The 22,132-nt window shown below is 37.8% G+C and overlaps 1 protein-coding gene across 2 annotated transcripts in view; it reads right to left on the bottom strand.

The window, feature by feature from the left end:
* GCC2 (GRIP and coiled-coil domain containing 2) overlaps window positions 1-22,132 on the bottom strand; it is a 118,399-nt gene that overhangs the window by 5,387 nt on the left and 90,880 nt on the right. For both annotated transcript variants that reach the window (XM_053665255.1, XM_037138348.2), the window contains 4 exons: window positions 21,495-21,712; window positions 15,328-15,522; window positions 13,747-13,886; window positions 10,046-10,247 (listed from right to left, as the gene is read on the bottom strand). In XM_053665255.1, coding sequence (XP_053521230.1) covers window positions 10,046-10,247; window positions 13,747-13,886; window positions 15,328-15,522; window positions 21,495-21,712 — 755 coding nt within the window. The remainder of the gene's footprint in view (window positions 1-10,045; window positions 10,248-13,746; window positions 13,887-15,327; window positions 15,523-21,494; window positions 21,713-22,132) is intronic.

A 22,132-nucleotide genomic window follows, 5' to 3' on the forward strand; every position in this document is an offset into this window, starting at 1 on the left:
ACAGAGGAACTGGGTTGGAGGCCAGGAAACTGTGAATATCGCAGACTACACTTGGTCCCCATCCTCTCAAAACCACAGGAAGGGAGAAAAGCGAAGCCCAGCTCCCCTCTTCCTGTGGCATCTAGGAAGACCAGCAGAACTCAATGAATAGGTTTAAAGTCAGCAGGAAGCTTATCATTATTTTTTTTCTTTTTGGTTCCTCTCTCTTTTTCTTCCCCCAAGTGAGACAGTAAGATATGGAGTTATGAAGGGTCCACAGACAGATTGAAAGGGGGAGCACAAGGGTAACCCCAACAACTGAGAAACTGAGACAAATGCTACCCTAAAGAGCTGGCATTTTGTTATATGTATTATTATTAGTTTCTCATTATTTTTACCACTTTTAGTTATTAGTATTTTTAAAATTTCTCTTCCTTATGTTTAGTTTTCTTCATTTCTCTGTTTAATGGCATTGCTTGACTAGTTTTCCTCATCCTCTCTTTATTGTATTTTAATTTTCCTTCATTCGTTTCACCTATTTTCCAGTAACACACAACTCTTGATCAGGTACTTTCCATTCCAGTGATCCAAATCATATATTTCATGTCATATTATTGTTGTTCTAGTACAACTGTAAATAATTGCTATTCCATACAATTGTACATACTACACAGCAACCCTCTATGATTTTAGCCCACTTCACTTTAATCCTGAGCATTATTATTGTTGTGGTTAACTCTATTCTCTCTCACACTACTCCTACTTTCTATCCTTTAATCTCACTATATCTCATCATCTAACCTTGCACAAGTGCTCTGTTTTCTGGATTCAGCTCACAATCATCCTGCCCTCTAACACGAGTCTTATCTCTTTCACCTTTCATAAAAAGTGGCTAATTGGATGAAATATCACAGTTAACACTACACTTACCCAGAGAATCTCCTATTTCTTCTCTACTTGTTAGTACTTTAAATCCCATAAAATACTCTGTCTTAATCCATTTTTCCTACCCCTTGCCACTGATGACATGCAAGAAGTGGGAGCTGGGAACATCAGTATACCTGCTGGAGGAGAAAAGCCTCCAACAAAGGAACCACCAAAAGGTAAAAACCCAAGTACAACAAGAAAGCCCACACGAACAAAAGAAGGGCAAATCTAGAGGATCTAGACAAGGAGATAAAAAAGATCACAGCACTGAACCCCACAGAATTCCTATCATAGAAGTTCATGCTATAAAGACAGATAGAAAAGTGAAACATCAGGAAGTGCAGAAACAAAAAAAAAAGTCACCTAAAATGGGGAGACAAAGAAAAAACATGGATTCAAAAAGAAGGGAAGACTCCCAACTAAAACAGAGAAATGAAATGGAGGTAACCAAACTATCAGATATAGAATTCAAAATAATGGTTATAAAGATGCTCAAGGAACTCTCAGACAACTAAAAGGAATTGAGTGAGAACTACATCAGCATGAAAAGACATAAAAACTATAAACAGAAACCAGGAAAAAATGAACAATAAAATCTTGGAAATAAAAAACACATAAGAAATTACAAGCAGGCTTAATGAAATTACAGTATCGAATTGGTGAGTTGGATGAGGTAGAAAAAAATACGCATATAGAACTAGAAAAGAAAAAGAAACTCAGAAAGAACAAATAGGTGGTAAGGGAGCTGCAAGACAACATGAAATGTAACAATATCCATATAATAAGGATATGAGAAGGAGAAGAAGAGCAAGAATTAGAAAATCTGTTTGTAAAAGGAATGATGGAAAACTTCCCTAATTTGATGAAAGAAAAAGTCACACAACTCCAGAAAACACAGAGAGTCCCAATCAACACAAACCCCAAGAGGCTCACTTCAAGACACATCATAATTAAAATGGCAAAATTCCAAGAAAAAGAGAATCTTGAAGGCAGCAAGGGAGAAATACCAAGTAACAGAGCCCCAATAAGGCTGGCAGCAGACTTCTCAATGGAAATGGTCCAAAACAGAAGAGAATACCAAGAAATATTCCAAGTAATGAAAACCAGAGGACTGCAACCGAGATTATTCTACTCAGCAAGGATCTCAATTAAAATGGAAGGCCAAATAAGGAGCTTCCCAGACAAATCTAAAGAATACACCATCACCAAACCAGGTCTGTAAGAGATGCTAAAGCAGCTGCTTTAAGAAAAGAAATTAAAAAAGTGAAAGAGAAAGGAACATGGGTAAGAAAAAATGGCAATGAATAACTACCTACCAATAATAAGCTTAAAGGTAAATGATTAAATGCTCCAACAGAAAGACACAGAATAGCTGACTGGATAAGAAAGCATGACTTGCACATATGCCGCCTATTAGAGACCCACCTCAAAACAAAAGACCTATACAGACTGTATGTGAAGAGCTAGAAACAAATTTTCCAGGCAAACGAACAGAAAAAAAAAAAAAATGTCGGGGTAGCAATACTCCTATCAGACAAAATAGGCTTCAAAAAAAGGGCCATATAATGAGACTCAGATGGTCACTTCATTATACCCAAGGGAAGAATCCATCAAGAAGACATAAACATTGTAAATATATATGCACCCAATACAGGAGCAACCACAAACATATGGAAAATCTTGGAGGACTTCAAGAAAGACATTGACAGCAACACAATTATACTAGGGGATTTTAATACCCCACTGTCAAAAATGGACATATCTTCCAAACAAAATATCAGCAAATATATTTGCAGCATTTGACGATCTCCTAGATCAAATAAACTTAACTGATAATACAGAGCCTTTCATCCCAAAGAAGCAAAACACACATTCTTTTCAAATGCACATGGAACATTTTCAAAGATAGACCACATGATAGGATGCAAAACAAGCCTCAACAAATTCAAGAAAACTGAAATCACATCAAGCATTCTCTCCAACCACAAGGGACTGAAACTAGAAACCAACTTCAAGGAAAAAAACCCAAAACACTCAAAATCATGGAGATTGAATAGTATGCTATTAAACAATGAATGGGTCAAGAATAAAATCAAGGAAGAAATCAAAGAGCTTCTGGAAACAAACAAAAATGAACTCACAATACACCAAAAGTTATGGGGCACAGCTACGGCAGTCCTGAGAAGGAAGTTTGTAGCAATACAGGCCTACCTAAAAATGATAGAAACATTTCAAACAACCTAACCCTAGGCTTACAAGAACTTGAGGAACAACAACAAAGATAGCCCACAGCAAGTAAAGGAAGAAAATAAACAAGATCAGAGTAGAATTAAATGACATAGAGACTTAAAGAACAATTCTAAGGATCAATGAATCCAGAAGCTGGTTCTTTAAAAGATAAACAAAATAGACAAGCCTTTAAGTAGGCTCATCAAGAAAATAAGAGAGAGGACCCAAATAAACACAATCAGAAATGAAAATGGAGAGATTATAATTGACGCCACAGAAATAGAAAAGATTGTAAGAAATTACTATGAAGAACTGTATGCAAAGAAATTTGAAAAGCTAGGTGAAATGGACAAATTTCTAAAAAAATATAATCTTCCAAAACTCAATGAAGAAGAAACAGAAAGCCTGAATATACCAATAACAGCAGATGAAACTGAAGCAGTAATCAAAAAACTCCTGACACACAAAAGCCCTGGACCAGATGGTTTTACAGGAGAATTCTACAAGGCATTTAAGGAAGAGCTATCCCTATCCTTCACAGACTATTCCAAAATATCCCAAAAGACTCCCAAACTCTTTTTATGAATCCAGCATCATCCTAATCCCAAAACCAGATAAAGACCTAACAAGGCCAATATTGCTGATGAACACAGATGCTAAAATACTGAACAAAATATCGGCAAACCACATCCAACAATACATTATGAAGATCATACACTATGACTAAGTGGGATTCATCCCAGGGATGCAAGGATGGTACAATAGTCCCAAATCAGTAAATGTAATACATCACATAAACAAAAACAAAGACAAAAATCACATGATCATATCAATGAAATGAAATGATATGATCAAAAGCTGAAGAAAAAGCTTTTGATAAGGAAAAAGCTTTTGATAAGGTACAACACCCATTTATGATAAAAACACTCAGCAAAGTAGGAATAGAAGGAGCATTTCTCAACATAATTAAGGCCATATATGAAAAACATACATCCAACATCATATTTAATGGGCAAAAACATCTTTTCCACTAAGATCAGGAATAAGACAATGCTGTCCACTTTCACCACTTCTATTCAACATAGTATTGGAAGTTTCAGCCACAGTGATCAGACAAAAAAAGGAAATAAAAGGCATTCAAATTGGAAAGGAGGAAACAAAATTGTCATTATTTCCAGATGACATGATAGTGTACACAGAAAATCCTACAGTCTCCACCCAAAAACTGCTCGACCTAACAAATGAATTTGGCAAAACGGCAGGATACAAAGTGAATGTCCAGAAATCAAATGCATTTTTGTATACCAACAATAAAATATCAGAAACAAATCAATTAAAAATCCCATTTGATACAGCAACAAGAAAAATAAAATACCTAGGAATAAATCTAACAAATTAGGTAAAACACCTGTACTTAGAAAACTACACAACACTGAAGAAATTAGGGAAGACACAAACAAATGGAAACATATACTTTACTCATGAATTGGAGGAACTAACATCATCAAAATGCCCATACTACCCAAAGCAATTTATAGATGCAATGCAATACCTATTAAGGTACCAATGGCATATTTCACAGATATAGAACAAACACTTCAAAAATTTATATGGAACCATAAACCACCCCAAATAGCTGCAGGAATATTGAGAAAGAAGAGCAAAGTAGGAGGGATCACAATACCTGATATCAAACTGTATTACAAGGCAATTGTAATCAAAACAACCTGGTACTGGCACAAGAACAAACACATGGACCAACGGAACGGAATAGAGAGCCCAGAAATTAGCCCAAGTCTCTATGTTCAATTAATATTGAATAAAGGGGGCAGCAGTATAAAAGGGAGCAAAAATAGCCTCTTCAACAAATGGTGTTGGAACAGCAGGACAGGTACATGCAAAAAAATGAAACTGGAGCACCAACTTACACCATAAACAAGAATAAATTCAAGGTGGAGAAAAGACTTAAATGTAAGCCGTGACACCATAAAAGTTCTAGTGGAGAACACAGACAGGAATATCTCAGATATTCCACACAGCAAAATTTTCACTGACATGTCCCCTACAGCAAGGGACATAAAGGAAAGAATAAACAAATGGGATCTCATCAAAACAAAAAGCTTCTGCACAGCTAAAGAAAACAGCATTAAAATGAAAAAGAACCAAGAGCATGGGAAAACATATTTGCCAATGATACCTCAAACAAGGAATTGATCTCCAAAATATATAAAAGACTCACAAGACTCCACCCTAAAACAAGTGACCCAATTAAAAATTGGGCAAAGGACTTGAATAGACACTTCTCCAAGGAGGACATACAGAGGGGCCAGCATATGAAAACATGCTCAGTATCACTATTCATCACAGAGATGCCAATTAAAACCACAATGAGATACCACTTCACACGGGTCAGCATGGACATGGTAAGCTAACAAGTTTTGGAGAGGATGTGGAAAAAAGGGAACCCTAATGCACTGTTGGTGGGAATGTAGAATGGTGCAGCCGCTGTGGAAAACAGTATGGAATTTTCTAAAAAAATTAAAAATGAAAATGCCTTTTTGACCTGGCAATTCCACCACTAGGATTATATCCTAAGAACCCTGAAACACCAATTGAAAAGAACCTATGCACCCCAACATTCATAGCAGCAAAATTTGTAAGAGCCAAGTGCTGGAAGTAACCAAGTGCTCATCAGTAAATGAATGGGTCAAAAAACTGTGGTACACTTACACAATGAAATTCTATGCAGCAGAAAAAAAGAAGGCGCTCCCACTCTTTGCAGCAACATGGATGGGACTGGAGAGCATTATGTTAAATGAAATAAGCCAGACAGTGAAAGACAAATATTGCATGATGTCACCTTTAACTGGAACCTTATCAACAAAATGAACAAGCAAAATATAACCAAAGATATTGAAATTGAGCAGTCTGACAGTGACCAGAGGGGAGAGGGGAGGGGATAATGGGGGAAAATGGTGAAGGGTTTACAGGAACAATTATAAACGACACGGGGTCAAAAACAAGGAAGTGGTAGAAACGGGAAGGAGGTGGGGACGGGTGAGATGGTGGGGAGGGGTGGGGGAAAAAGTCGGAAAACTGTACTTGAACAACAAAAAAAGCGTAGCCCACTACTTTCCATTTAACATTGTAGAAAAAAAAGTCTATAATCAACCTATCTGGCAAGGATAGGATCTCATCTGAAGGAACAATGGATAAGGATCTGCTTCAAATTCATGATGGATGGCAGAATTCAGTTCCTCAGTAGATGTTGGACTGATGTCTTGTTTTGTTGCTACATGGGCCTCTTCCATATGGCAGCTTGTGTCAATGAAGTATGTAAGTGGAGGAGGCAGAGGGTCTGCTACCAAGACAGAAGTCAAAATTTTTTTGCAACTTAATAATGGAAGTGACATCCTATCACCTTTGATGTAGTCTACTTTTAAGACTCAAGTCACAAGGTCAACCTACTTGCTATTCGAGAGGAGAGGATTACATAAAGGCATGGCACAGACATGTGCAAGAGGGAGTAAATGGGGCAGGAGGCCTTTTAGAAGTCTGCCTTCCAAAATCTGCAAGAAGAGCTTCTAGAAAGTTGAAGGGAGGGATATTCTTTATTTAGGAATAGACAACTGGGCACTAACTCTGCTTTCTTCCATAAGAGAAGGAGATGTCTCCCAGGAACAATGACAGCTAGGTGACTGTAAACACTCCCCTAACAAAATGCAGAGATTGTTGTATGTTCATCTGGAATGAATGGTATACTCTTGTGTATAAATCTTGTGAGACAGTAAAAATTCAGCTGTCTTCCAGATTCGGCAGGACCCTGCTGTGTGCAGTTAGTATTCCTGGCAGCTATTCACCTCCTTAGGTAAATGAGAACCAGGGAAAACCTGTGCTGAGAAACGATGCATTTGCTCTTGCCCTGAGTAATTGTTCTCTTCTAGTAAGATGCGACACCCTTTGCTAATCAAATCAGGCACCTATAGTGAGTATGTCAGTGTTCATTCTTTTCCTGCTGTTAGATAGGATAGATGGTGAACTAAGGCAGGGAGGAGGGGGGAGACATGTCTTACTCATTGATTCAACAGTCCTGAACCTGATTCAATAAGATTGCTGGGTGGTCCAAACACCACAAGCAGGGATAGAGCAGGAGGAGGAGAGACCTTGAGACTCTGCTGGGAAAGGGAGTCTCCGAAGCAATTTCACTGAGACAAAGAGCTTTTACTAACTGAGGAAGAAAGCCTTTGTAGCTGTACATTATTCCCAAGGATTTGAAGGGGAAGGAGGGGGAATCCAGGAGCTAATTAAATGATATAATCCTTGAACCCCAAGAGTCAACACACTCAGATCAGCTGGGTGCCAACATGTAGCCTCAGCTCAAATGTATAGAACACACATACTAACAAACTTACTAACAACTTTATTTCCTCTATATGTAGGACATTCAGACTAGCCAGGTGTCTGCTTGCTTGCAGCTTCATGCTCATACGTATTTCATAAATGAACTTGCTATCTCATATCGGCTATATACATTTGTCCCTTGCTTGAATAATTCTGTTGTGAATGAGGCAAGAACTGAGGAGCAACCTGGGGGTGCAGGGCCTGACTCAGCTTTCTCCCTGATCAAAAGAAGAGTGACTAGGAGTTGAAAAATGTTAAAGACGGATGACAGCTACAAGGGGCATTATTACAGTATTCTCGCAGTATGCTTGAAAATGTCAATAATTCAAATGTTTTAAAACTATAACACATTCCCTGGTACCACAGAGTTTCAGGAAGGTTTGGGTGTATTCAAGATTTGGCTCCACTCATAACCCATCACCATGGCTGAGAAAGGCACTGCTTCTAGAGGTGTAATAGATGTTACTACTGTTTTACAGAGGTGCTGAAGACTACTCATCCATGATGGCCTAGCATGCAGAATTCAGATAGCTGACAATGCCTTACAAGTACACGTATCAATCTCAATACTGTGGGTAAAACTGCAGCCTAGGGAAGAAACTGTGAAGTTCACGGTGTTCGCACAAAAGTTCTGAACAGCATTGTTCTAAGGAATCCTAGGAAAACATGCCAAGCTCATATTTGTGCACTTGCATCAAAGTGTGGTGAGCCTAGGTATGGCAAGTTGGTGGAGGCCCTTTGTGCTGAACACCAAATCAACCTAACTAAGAAGACAAGAAGAAACTAGAAGACTGGTTAGGCCTCCACAATCGACACAGAGCTGAAAACGCTGTAAAGCAGTTGGCTCCAGTTGTGTGGTGATTAAGGACTATTGCAGAGAATCAGGCCAATGATGTTATTGAGGAGTACTTCAAACACAAGAAATGAACAAATAAATTTGGCTTTTGTTTCTCAAAGAAAAAACAAACTAAAACAAAAATGAAACTATGATCCTTAAGATACAGGTTCAATTTAGGTAACTATAGCAGCTGTATGAGAATCATTTTAAAGGAGTTTATGAAATCACAGTGTTAAATCTATTTGACATGAAAGTGTTAAAATACAGGATAGCTTTAAAGTTATATAAACCTGGAAATGGATTGTTGCATATGACACAGACAAAGTGTTAAGCCATAAGACTGTTGTCTCTAGATTATTTTTGTGTCGAATAAGAGGAAGTAGGAGAGAACAAGCCAACACATGTTAAAAAATTACGATGTGAAATAAAACCACATTCTTTGAAGAGATTCTGGATTTCCGAAGATCCAGAAGCTCAAACAAACTATGAACTCTGACAAAGAAGACATCTACTAAGAAGAGCTGCTGGTGGCTAACTGACCTCAAGTTATAACATAACAAAACAAAACAAAAATCAAATCAAAACCCTAGGCCGTTTCTACATAGGCTCCTCTCACACAAACTGCACTTTAGGAAGAGGGCTACACTGAATTGCCCACCTTCTGCCTGCACTGTGTTTCTGCTATTTGAGCCAGTTCTTACAAAGAAGTTCCTGGAATCCTATTTCAACTAATAGCACTGAGGCTTTCCAATTGGAGCTGTGTGGCTCCAGCCAACCAAAGTGCCTCTACTCTGACCAGTCAGAATAGTGCCTTTTTCCTGGCTGGTGTGGCTCAGTGGATTGAGTGCTATCCTGCAAACCAAAGGGTTGCTGGTTTGATTTCCAGTCAGGGCATGTGCCTGGGTTGCAGGCGAGGTCCCCAGCAGGAGGCGCACAAGAGGCAATCACATGTTGATGTTTCTCTCCCTCTCCATTTCCCTCTCTAAAAAAAAATTAATAAAATCTTTAAAAAAACAAACAGTGCCTTGTAACCAATCAGACTGCAAGGATTTTGAGTCCTCATTTGCATGAAGACAGACCAATCAGAAACCAGGAGTGGGAACTTCTGTCAATATAAGCCAGCTCCCCTGTGGCTCTAAGAGTCCACTTTCCCTTTCCGCTGAAGAATAATAAAGACTGTTTCCTTGGCTGAGGAAACAGGAGCCTCCCAGGAGCACAGCAAAGCAGATCAGCAAGGAGCAGAGCCAAACTGTCTAACAGGAGAGGGGCCTGGCCCAGGGCTGCCTTACAGCTTTGCTGCATCACAATTGAACTGTTTCTCACTCAATAAAGTTTCCTTCATCATGTGCTAAAATGAGGATTTGTATTGGCACTGAATTGATTTAAACAAGCATAGGTTGACAAAACTAAACACTGTATTGTATTTTGCTGCAGGTTAAAAATTATATAAATGTCCTATAGTTGCTGAACATTGTTAAAAAGATAGCTTTTTTTCTAATCTAGTTGTGGGTTTACTAGATATGACAGAACACCCAAATAAACAAAATTAAGTTATAATTTTAAGTCACAGTGTTATAATAAAGACTGTAAGTACACACACAAAATTTCAACCACAAGACAATATTTAGTGTAAATTATAAGGCAGATGTTTTAAGACTTTGCTACACCTACCTTGAGCAATTGCAGCAAGTTTTCCCTTTTCTTCAGGACTGAGCTGCAACATTGTATCTATGACAGGAAGAAGCCTTTCTCGTTCACTACCTGGTTTTAGAAAAATGAACTGCAGCAACACATTCTTCAAGTACTCCAGGTTAGCTAAGGACTTCTCTCGCTGTTGATTTCTTTCCAATCTTCTAATTTCACTTTTGAGAAGCTGGTATTAGAGAAATGACTTTGAAAAGTAGGTTTTTAGGAGATTCTGGTTAAACATGGCAGAATGAACAAGTGCATTTTTTCTCTTCCCCCTAAAATACCCACAAAATGACAATAAAGGAAACCCTAGGAGAAAAATATAGATGAGAAATATCAAGAAATTCTAAGATGGGAGAGCTATAATGTAAGTGACTCAGTTTAGCTGCTGACCAAGCACCACAGACAAGAGGAGAGAAAGGATACCACAGAAAATCACCTGCCTCAGAAGTATAATGGAAACTGGGGATAAAATCTGAGGACTATGTAAAGTCTACATAGTGGTGCCATGATGTTTCCTTCCCCTTCTACTCTGTAGAAACTTACGTTTGTGGGCTCAGGGCTCTGGTTTACTGAGCATTGTAAGGAGTGCAAGCTAGAGTCTAAAGGCAGGGGCTGAGGTGAACATGTATCTCCACCACTAAACTCTTTCCCTGCCCTGCTCCCAGAACCCCAGGCAGTTAAGGTATACACAATGAAATAATATTTACATGATGAACAGCAATTAACCAAAAACAAAGTCAAATGTAGGAATGAGTGAAAATTCTGGAATGTAAGACAATCTAAATTACTATCAGAAAAAATGGAGCAAAGGATATGAAAAACATGGTAGGATGTTAGTCTTTGAAGAAGATTTCTGGATTGAAACCAAAAAATATACAGTGTTTTGTTTTGTCACTCTAGGTTAGTCCTGGAGAGTTACCCAGCTCTGTCCTAAAACCTAGGGTAATTTTTAAAACGTGACAATGAGGTCTAAGAAATCATGTGAGAATGTATATTTGTGGCAATAAAATATTAAAGTAATCATTGGTTCACTGGGCTAATAAATGATTTTAGACATGATAATGTTTTGACTATGTGGAAAAGTTATTTTATAGATATATATATATATACTAAAGTATTTAATGACAGGATATCATAATATATATAATGTACTGTTAATACCTGAATAGCTTAGAATTAAAAATTATTTTGACAAAAACAGCTGGTGGCCCTGTGTGGTATAGGGCAGAAAAATGTGCTTTCCAGAAAGACAGGAGTTTGAATTTCATTCCACTGTTTATCAGCTTCAGTTTTTCTTTCATCCATTGATTTTGTTAGAACTAGAGTCTCAAGGTCTGGGCCATTCTTATTAAATGATATTCTTGCTAAATGTTAAAATGTAACATAGTATTTTACAGACCAGACATAAACAGAATAAACTTGACCGAACCTAACTTGATAAGTGTAAAGAAGAAATCAACATGTAATTGACCAAATAGTGAATATAAGCAATTGAGGCAGGAGATGGTCAGGAGTGATGGTCAGGATGGTCACTTTACTTTCTGGTAAAGTGTCATGGTGAATCATGACAGCACCTGTGCAGAAGATGCTACATGACGCCTCCTCTTTCATTATAATAAATTAGCATTGTGGGACTCCCCTCCCCTGGTGGGTAATCAAAGAAAATCGTAGAAGACCGCATAGCTTAAAAGTAATATAACTACTTGTACATGCACAATAAAAGTCTGCCAAAACTAGCCAGGAAATATCTGCTCTCTAATAACAGAATCCCTCTGGCCACTGAGGGTGAATTTCTGCTTGGAGTTGACCTGCTTCCATGTTCTGTGGCGTGTACTATCACTTAAATATGCTCTCTTTCTTTCTGCTATAAACTTTCTGTGTGTTGGTTCAATTCATTGTTTGCAATCACCAAGAACCTGGTTACCTGTGCCCACCTGCGACACAATGGTTAAGCTTCCCTTGGGAAGACAACTTTGGATGCAAATCTCATCTCTTCACTCGCTGCAAGTAAATAAAACTACCTTGCAACAACCACTTCTCCTTTTTTGAATGGAGCACTCCAAGGTAAACCCCCTGAACCTGGTTAACAATTATGAGGATTAAATAATTGTAAAACCCAGGTCCTGGCTCCTGAGAACTACTCAGCAAGTAGTATGATTATATTTGGAGTGCTGATATATCATTGAGTCAGACTGAAAATATCTCATTTGTGTAATCCTCAACTGCTCCACAATCTACCTACATGTTTCTGGCATCTCTAAGAAGGAAAACTTCTTATGCCATTTTGCCACTTGTGCAAGTAGTTTAGTGCCATAAACATCAGCAGAATGATCTGAATAAGACATACTCCATGGTTTATCTTAAAAATTTAAGGACCTGATAAGGGAAATAGAGATGAAATCCTTTTTAGTGCTAGCTGCGTTTTCCTCCCCATTATAACATTAGATAATCACTAACAGAATCTATACCCAATTAATCAAGAGTATATTCAACCCTATATTCTGACTGAGATCTCATTACAGTAACAGTCAACCACATAAGAACAAAGAGACATTTAACCCGACCTCAACCCTGGAGTGTCTAGCCACTAGGAATGTGAAGGCTGACCATTATGTTCCAGAAACCAGTAATGAAAATATTTATCAAAGATATCCTTTGATACTTCTCCTTGAAGGTAACAGAGAGCTGGCACTGGCAAAAGCCATAAGCCACAGGTGTCAGGGGAAGAGATAAATGCTAATCTAAATGGAGAGATAACAGCTGAACAATGGGAGCTTGGGAAGAAGCCTCCCGACTCCCCTTTCAGCTTTTTCTCCCCTTAGTCCCAAGGGAAAGAGCACCTCCCTGCTCCCCCTAGGAATCTCCTCCTCGTACATTCCCACATTTCCCTTATATAAGCTTACTTCTGAAAACTCAAGGGGGAGGTGGATGTTAGGGTTTTTACCTGCTACCCTCTCAGATCAGTGGCCTCTGATATTAATAAAAATGCAATTATAATCTAATCCCTGTCTCTGGTTTTTGGCTAAGTGGTGACAGGTAGCATGAGCTCCGGACTCAGATGCCCTCTAGTTTCAGACCTATACCCATTTTTTAAAAAAAATCCTCACTCAAGTATATAAAAATATACTTGAGTATATATAAGTATATAAAAATATAAATATATTTAAGTATAATATACTTATACTTGAGTATACTTGAGTATACTTGAGTACATATAAGTATAATAAAAATACATAAGTATATATTTATATATATAAGCATATACATATTTATAGAAAAATACATTTTACTGATTTTAGAGAGAGAGAGAAAGGGAGAGAAACATCGATAGGCTGCCTTCTATATGCATCCTGACCAGGGACTGAGCCCACAACCTTTTGGTGTAAGGGATGACCTTTCAACCAACTGAACCACCCAGCCAGGGACCTATTTAAGTTCTATTTAAGCATATGTAGAATACTGACTTCTAAATCTATTACAGTTTCTTAGAAAAAGTAGGAATTAAAATAGTATTTATATAATAGATATAAAGACAATATTTCTTGATTTCAGGAATGTAATACCATTAAGAGTCAAGATGTTATGGATACATTTGATATGTGAGTTTTTAAACTTAGGTAAGTATGTGTGGAGGGTCAAAAAACTGGTATATTTTCTTATTAGCAGTTTCTGGACCTTACCTTAATTTGCTCCATAAGGACTGCATTGGTTGCTTCCGTTTCCCTGAGCAGTCCATTTAAGTGATCAGCACTTTTTGTGGTGGAACTGAGCTTTTGCATCAATTCTTCTTTGGTAAAGTCAGCACGCCACAAAGAAGTCTCTACAAAATGTTTCAATAATTAATTTTCAAAACCAGACTACTGATGAAAATTCTAAATAAGAAAATATCTTAGTAGGTCCACTCTCTTTGCCATCCCCTCTGGTCAACATAACACAATGAAAAAGTTACATGTTGAATGTAACACAAACAGGACAATTTCTTTTTCTTTTCCAAAGATTTTATTATTTATTTATCTTTAGAAGGGAAAAGAAGGACAGAACCATCAATGTGTGGTTGCCTCTCGTGAGTCCCCTGCAGGGAACTGGCCTGCAACCCAGGCATGTGCCCTGACTGGGAATTGAACCGCGATTGTGTGGTTCACAGGCCTGTGCTCAATCCACTGAGCTATGCCAGCCAGGGCCAAATAGGGCAATTTCTATTGTAAAGTATACAATCTAACTGAATATAACTATGAGCCCCAATTCTGCAATTTGTTAGGCTTTTGCTTATAAATTGTTTTATTCATTTAAGCACTCATCCTCCTCTATTAATGTTTCAAGAGCTTGTGTCATTTTACTTATAAATGAAGTATTAACATTTACTGATCACTTACATCATGGACTCATACGAATTTTATATGAGATGGAACAGGCATCATTATTCAAATTTTACAGAGTTAAAAACAAGCTCAGAGTCAACAATTAATTTTGGCAAAATCACAAAGCCAAGTCTAATTCTTGGTTCTATTGCCACTCTACAGTGATGACTCCATCTCACCAGTTTTAATGTCATTTGCAGGAATCATAATTGCAGTTTCCATCCACATCATAATCAATGACTGTGGATACAAAGAGTCTTTACTGCCCCAGATCCTGAAACTTCTACCTGAATTATGAACATTAGTATTCATTGTAAGTAAGAATAAAATATACCAAAATTTCATTATTATTTAGGAATGCAAATTTAGTACTACTACTTCATTGAGAGAAATAAAACTGCTTCTTAGCATGGTGAGAGAATATTTATCATACTTTCTAATACCACTGTAGAATTTCCAATCATCTGTTTCTGGTTCAAGCTTACAGCTGACCTAATTGTAATTGAAAAAAACTTCAGGGGTAGGGGATGCTCAGTTGGTTGGTTATCATCCTGCAAACTGAAAGGTTGAAAGTTTTTGATTCCTGGTCAAAACACATGCCTGGGTTGCAGGTTTGGTCCCCAGCTGGAGTGCATGCCAATCAGTATTTCTCCCTTACACTGATATTTCTCTCCTTCTCCCTCCTCCTCCTTTCCCTCTGTCTCTAACATCAAAAATAAAAATGAACTAAAACAAATATAATTTTTTAATTCTTTCATCCTGAAGTAAACTTTTCCATTTGAAAAGGGGTGGAATACTGAAAGAAATTTTACTGGAATAGATCAAAATGGTATTTATAACAGTAATATTAATAAGACAGAACAGAATTAAACAAGAAAAACATACTTAAACAGGGAAACATACCAAGTTTAGTTTCAGAAGAATTAAGAAGCTGCTCTAAAGATTGTATGTGAGTGCCAGCAGAAGATACAGACTCTGTATCAGTTGTCTCCATTCCTTCTCCCTCCTCCCGGGTTACACAATGCATGTTCAGAAGGGGTAGATCTGTGTTTCTCTTTTCTCGAAGGTTCTTCACAGGTTGGTGGGAAGAAGCTGGGCCTATTAGTTTTTTTCAAAAGGGGAAGTGAGTGCTCAAAATTGATAAATTTTGCATTAACAGAGATACACAATAAAATTAAAATGATCCTAATGAGGTCAAATGATATGATAAGGAATTTGAATAGAAAAAAAAAAGTAAATAGTGTACAAAAAAGAATTTCTAAAATGGTCCCAAAAATTTGGTGACTGAATTTTTAACCACTGAAATCATTTCAGCAGAAGCTACAAATTAATTGTCTAGCTGGATAAGCTAAACTATTAGATAACACAAAGTTCACAATATAAAGAGTTCATATTGGTAGAAATTCTAAAACTAGATTTTAGCTATTTTTGAGGATTAGGTATTTCAGATAGCTCTACTTTCTGATACAACACACTTGCTAAAGTCTGTTCCACAGATGTCTTTGTTGATCACTGCCTTCAAACATTCACCTTTACTGGTTCCTACCATTGTCTGCTCACATCTTCAGTGTTCAAGCAAGAAGAACCTAGAATCCAGGGCAGGGAATTAATCAGTCATAATTCATGGGCAAGGCTTTCCTGTTTGGTAATGAACACTTGCATAGAAATATATGGTTGGTAAGACACACTTTTAGACATTACTTTATTAACCCCAAGAAACCTGACATTGAGAGAAATTAAATGACCTTGTCCAGGGCCTCACATCTAGTTTAGAGACCAGAGTCCTAACCCAGGTCTTTAACTTCCATGAAGCTGCCTCCCATTTCCTTTCAAACATTAGCCCTCTGGCTACATTTGTTGAGGTATTTTTCTGGATTTTTGATCATTGCTAACTGTATATTCTACTGCTGATTCCTAGATTACAGTCTCTTTTGCAACCAGTGTTTCTCTGGCTGATTACTACCTATGTTGATTCATGGCAAATGTTAAATTTTCTTGAAGCTGATTTCTGACATTGACAAGTGATTTAAGACTGCCAGTGTCCTGGTGACATTTTCCCATGGGGAACAGTATTAAGTATATAGCTAATACTTAGGGATTTATTCTGGGGATGCAAGGTTGGTACAATATCTGCAAATCAATAAACATGATATACCACATAAACAACATGACGGTTAAAACCACAAGATCATATCAACAGGTCCAGAAAAATTTTTATCAGAAAAAATCTGATAAAATCTGACACCCATTTATGATAAAAACTCTTAGAAAAGTGGGAACAGAGGGAACATATCTCAACGTAATAAAGGTCATATATGTCAAACTCAGAGTCCACATCATACCCAATGGTCAAAAACTACAAGTCTTTCTCTTAAAATCAGGAACAAGACAGGGATATCTGCTTTCACCTATCTTATTCAACATAGTATTGGAAATCCTAACCATAGCAATCAGATAAGTAGAAGAAATAGAAGGCATCCCAATAGAAAAAGAAGAAGTAAAACTGTCATTATTTGCAGATAACGTGATACTGTGTGTATGTCAAAGAACCCTAAAAATCCCACCAAAAAACTACCAGACTGATAAATATTCAGTAGAGTAGACTTCTGCCAAGATGGAGGCATAGATGGAGACGGCATGCTTCCTCACACAACCAAGTTTAGAGACAACTAAATAATAGCAACAGAAAACACAGTCAGAACACAGAAAATTGAACTTTTTGGAAGTCTGATAACAACAAATTCTTCAGCCTGACCGGTAAGAGGGGCGAAACCAGCAGCTGGCAGAGCGGGGTAGCACAGGAAAACTCGGTCAGACAGACTCAGGCACGCAGAATCCAGGCGCAGGGTTGGACCTGGTGGGCAACTCAGCAAGCAATCGCAGGGAAACAGCGAGGGAGCAGGGCTGCGGGTTGACTGTGGTCGCGCATTCATGTGTGGATAGACAAGCGAGGGAGTGGGCGATTGGACGGGACCCAGCAGGCCCCAGTGGCAAGCGGAGGCGGAGGGCGCCGCCATTTACCCGCTTTAACCCCGCTTCCACATACAGCGTCATAATCCAGCGACCTAAGTGGCCCTGCCCCGGTGAACAACCTAAGGCTCTGCTCTTCACCCAGGTGCCAGAAACAGCAGAGGGGGTCGCCATTTCCACGCTCTGACCACGCCCTCACATACAGCGCCACAACCCAGCAACCTGGGAGTCCAAGGCTCTGCTCCTCATACTTAACAGGGGCAAACAGACCAAAAATGGCTCAAGAAGATCTCAAAGCCCCAGAGCCTATAAATCTAAGCGATGAAGAAATAGCAAAACTCTCAGACGCACAGTTTAAAACACTGGTGATCAGGATCCTCACAGAACTGGTTGATTATAGCCACAAATTAGACAAACATATGAAGGCGAAACTAATTCAAATGAATGGAATTGCACAGGATGATGAATAGCGATGAAAAGGAAACTGGGACTCAAATCAATGGAGTGGACCAGAAGAAAGCAAATAATGGCCAAACAGAAAAGAGTGAAGAAGCAAGAATTCAAAAAAAATGAGGAGAGTCTTAGGAACCTCCAGGACATCTTTAAACGCTCCAACATCTGAATTATAGGGGTACCAGAAGGGGGAGAGGAACAGCCACCAGTGGAAAACTTACTTGAACAAATAATAAAGGAGAATTTCCCCAATCTGGCAAAGGAAAAGACTTCCAGGAAATCCAGGAAGCTCAGAGAGTCCCAAAGAGGTTGGACCCAAGAAGAAACACACCAAGGCACATCATCATTACATTAGCCAAGATTCAAATGAAGGAGAGAATCCTAGAAGCAGCAAGAGCTAAGGGGATAGTCACCTACAAAGGAGTCCCCATCAGACTGTCAGCTGATTTCTCAAAAGAGACCTTACAGGCAAGAAGGGGCTGGAAAGAGGTATTCCAAGTCATGAAATCCAAAGACCTACATCCAAGATTGCTCTATCCAGCAAAACTTTCATTTAGAATGGAAGGACAGATAAAGTGCTTCTCAGATAAGATCAAATTCAAGGAGTTCATCATCACCAAGCCCTTATTATATGAAATGTTAAAGGGACTTATCTAAGAAAAAGAAGTAAAAGAAACATGAACAGTGAAAGGACAGCAAACTCACAGTTATTAACAACCATACCTAAAACAAAAGCAAACTAAAACAAAAGGACAGCTAGATCAGGAGTGGAAACACAGAAATGAAGATCTCAAGGAGGGTTAGCAACAGGGGAGTGGGAGGAGGAGAAGGGGGGAGAAGGTACAGAAAATAAGTAGCATAGACAGTAGATAGAAAATAGATGGGGGGGCAAAAACAGCATGGGAAATATAGAATCTAAAGAATTTGAGACACATGGTCATAAACTAAAGGGGGGGTAATGGTGGGGATGGGGAGGTAGGGTGGAGGGGAATGAAGGGGGGGAATAGAACAACTGTAACAGCATAATCAATAAAAAAATAAATTAAAAAAAGAAAAGAAAAAAAATATTCAGTAGAGTAGCAGGATACAAAATTAATATACAGAAATTAGTGTGTTTTTATATACCAATAATGAAATATCAGAAAGGGAAATTAAGAAAACAAACCCATTCACAAATGTTTCAAAAATAATTAAATAAGCAGAAATAAATTTAACCAAGGATGTAAAGACTCGTACTCAGAAAATTATAAGACGCTGAAGGAGATACAAGTAAGTGGAAGTATATACCCTATTTATGGATAGGAAGAATTAATGCCAGTAAAACATCCATACTATCTGAGGCAATCTATAGATTCAAAGCAATTACTATTTAGATACCAATGGCCTATTTCACAGAACTAGAATATTTCAAAAATTTATATGGAACCACAAAAGACCCTAAATAGCCACAGCAATCTTGAGAAAGAAGAACAATGTTGGAGGAATCATGCTACCTGATATTAAACTATACTACAAGCCACAGAAATTAAACAGAATGGCACTGGCATAAAAACAGCCATATAATCAATGGAGTAGAATAGAAAGCCCAGAAATAAACCCACAACTTTATAGTCAATTAACATTTGACAAAGGAGACAAAAACATACAATGGAGTAAAGACAGTCTATTCAATAAATAGTATTGAGAAAACTGGACAGACATGTGCAAAAAACTTAAGAATACACAAGAATAAACCTTCTTACAGCATACACAAGAATAAGCTCAAAATGCATAAAAGACTTAAATGTAAGACTCAAAACCACAAAAATCCTACAAGAAAACAAAGGCAGTAAAATCTCAAACATTTCTCACAGCAATATTTCTTTTTATCTCCTCAGGCAAAAGAAACAAAAGAAAAAAAATAAACAAATGGACTACATCAAATAAAATGTTTTTGCACAGCTAAAGAAACCATCAGCGCAATGAAAACAACCCACTGAATGGGGGAAAAATTTGCCAATGATACATGTGATAAGGGGTTAACATCCAAAATTTATAATGAACTTATACAATTCAACAGCAATAAAATAGTCCAATTAAAAATGGGCAAATGATATAGACAATTCTCCAAAGAAGACAGATGGTCACAGACTTATGAAAAGATGCTTAAAGTCACTAATCATCAGAGAAATACAAATTAAAACTACAGTCAGATATCACCTCACACCTGCTGGAATGGCTATCAACAATAAATCAACAAACAGTAATTGTTGGCAAGAATGTGGAGAAAAATAAACCCTCACTGCACTTTTGGTGGGAAAGCAGTATGGTGCAAACCACTGTGGAAAACAGTATGGTGTTGCCTCAAAAAATTAAAAACAGAACTGCCTTATGACCCAGCAATTCCACTACTGGGAACGTATCCGAAGAAACCTGAAACATGAATTCAAAAGATTATATACCCCTATGTCCACTGGAGTGTTTTTTACAATAGCGAAGATTTGGAAGTAGCCCAAGTGTCCATCAGTTGATGAGTGGATAAAACAGCTATGGAAAATTTATTTACACAATGGAATACTACTTGGCCATAAGAAAGAATGAAATCTTACCTTTTGCAACAACCTGCCTGGATCTGGAGAGTATTATGCTGACATAATACTCAAAGTGACATAAGCCAGTCAAAGAAAGACAAGTATCACTCATACGTGGAACCTAATGAACAAAATGAACTAACAAGCAAAACAGAAACCAACTCATATAAGAACAGGCTGGTAGATGTTTGGGGGAGGAGGTTGGAGACTGGGTTGAGGGGATATAGGGATTGAGAAAAATAAAATAAAAAAGAACAAACTCATGGACACAGACAACAGCATCGTGAGTGCCAGGGGGAGAGGGACAGTGAGTTTTAGGAAGGTGAAGAAAGGTATAGGGGAGGTAAGTGGTGATAGACAGAGACTTTACTTGCAGTAGTGAACAAACCATACAGTGTACAGTTCATATGTTGTAGAACTATACACCTAAAACCTGTGTAATTTTGTTAACCAGTGTCACCCCAATAAATTTAAAAAGGAAAAAAATAAACCTGATACTTAATAATAAAATGTAGCCTCATCTTGGCTGACATATTCCCATCTCTTCCAGAAAGCAGAATGGATGATCTGGGTGTGGTTGAACTAAAACTACAACTAATCAGAAATTTGAAAGGGAAGAAGCTGCACTGGACAAGCAATCCTACAAGTTCGGTGCTGCTTGAGTGTTTTCAGGCCTTTTGCTCTCTGATATTTCTAACTTAAAAATAGATACATTTTGATGAATAACAATGAAGAATCCCATACGGATCCAGTGAATACTGGATTTGGACACAAGTCATAAGACTGACGCATTACGTTTGAGTCAGAGAAAGGAAATACTCTAGTACATAGAGGATGACAAATATGCGAAATTCAGTTTTATCTGGTTACATAAGCTAGTGTAAGTACAATCTAGAAGGGTGCCAATGGTTCACATATCTTCTCAGTGAGCAAATCCAAAATGTATTAATCACAGAATTAACATTGGCTGTCACCTAGTAAATTTTCTATTTTCTTAGGAATTTTTGAAGAATATATTTGAGTGACATAAATACATGATAACATGAACAACTCTTGTTTCCATGTGTACATACGTACTTTTTGTGGTTGGTTCACTCTTAAGCTGTAAAAGCTGAGCCTCCACCTTGGAGAGCTGCTGCTGCAGCGTTTCCACTGTTTTTCTGTGCTCTTCCTGCAAATGTCTCATTTGATCTTGGAAGCTGTTGCGAAGCACCTCATTCTGGGATGTCAGGTGACCCACAGTCTGTACATGTTCAGACTTCATCATCATGTTCTCTGATTGCAATGAGCATAACCTGAAAGGTGAGAGGAACTTAATTCATATGAGATCTTTCAACTAAGATGGTGACTCAGCCTTTTCATCTGGGTCCTGCAAGAGAATTAGCCTTGAGATATCCATTGAACATATGAATTAACTTCTCTCCTATGCATCTATATGGGACTAGTTGTGTAACAACCTGGGGAGAAAGGATGTTGGCTGTCATCTAGTTCAAGTCCTATTCTGTATTCCATAGTTCAGGTGAGAAAACTTGGTTGAGAAACTATCTTGTATGGTTCAGATGAGAAACTTCATTCATAGGTTATCAGAAAATGGCATAGAAAACTATTTTTAATTAGTGCACATTTGGTTACTTACGTAATAGCTTATATAAATACAGGATTAATATATCTTTTCTCTATTACTCTGAAAACACACAAAAAAGGACACTAGCTTT

Source organism: Artibeus jamaicensis, unplaced genomic scaffold, assembly GCF_021234435.1.
Source record: "Artibeus jamaicensis isolate MK-2021 breed Jamaican fruit bat unplaced genomic scaffold, CSHL_Jam_final contig_399, whole genome shotgun sequence".
In the NCBI taxonomy this organism is placed as follows: domain Eukaryota; kingdom Metazoa; phylum Chordata; class Mammalia; order Chiroptera; family Phyllostomidae; genus Artibeus; species Artibeus jamaicensis.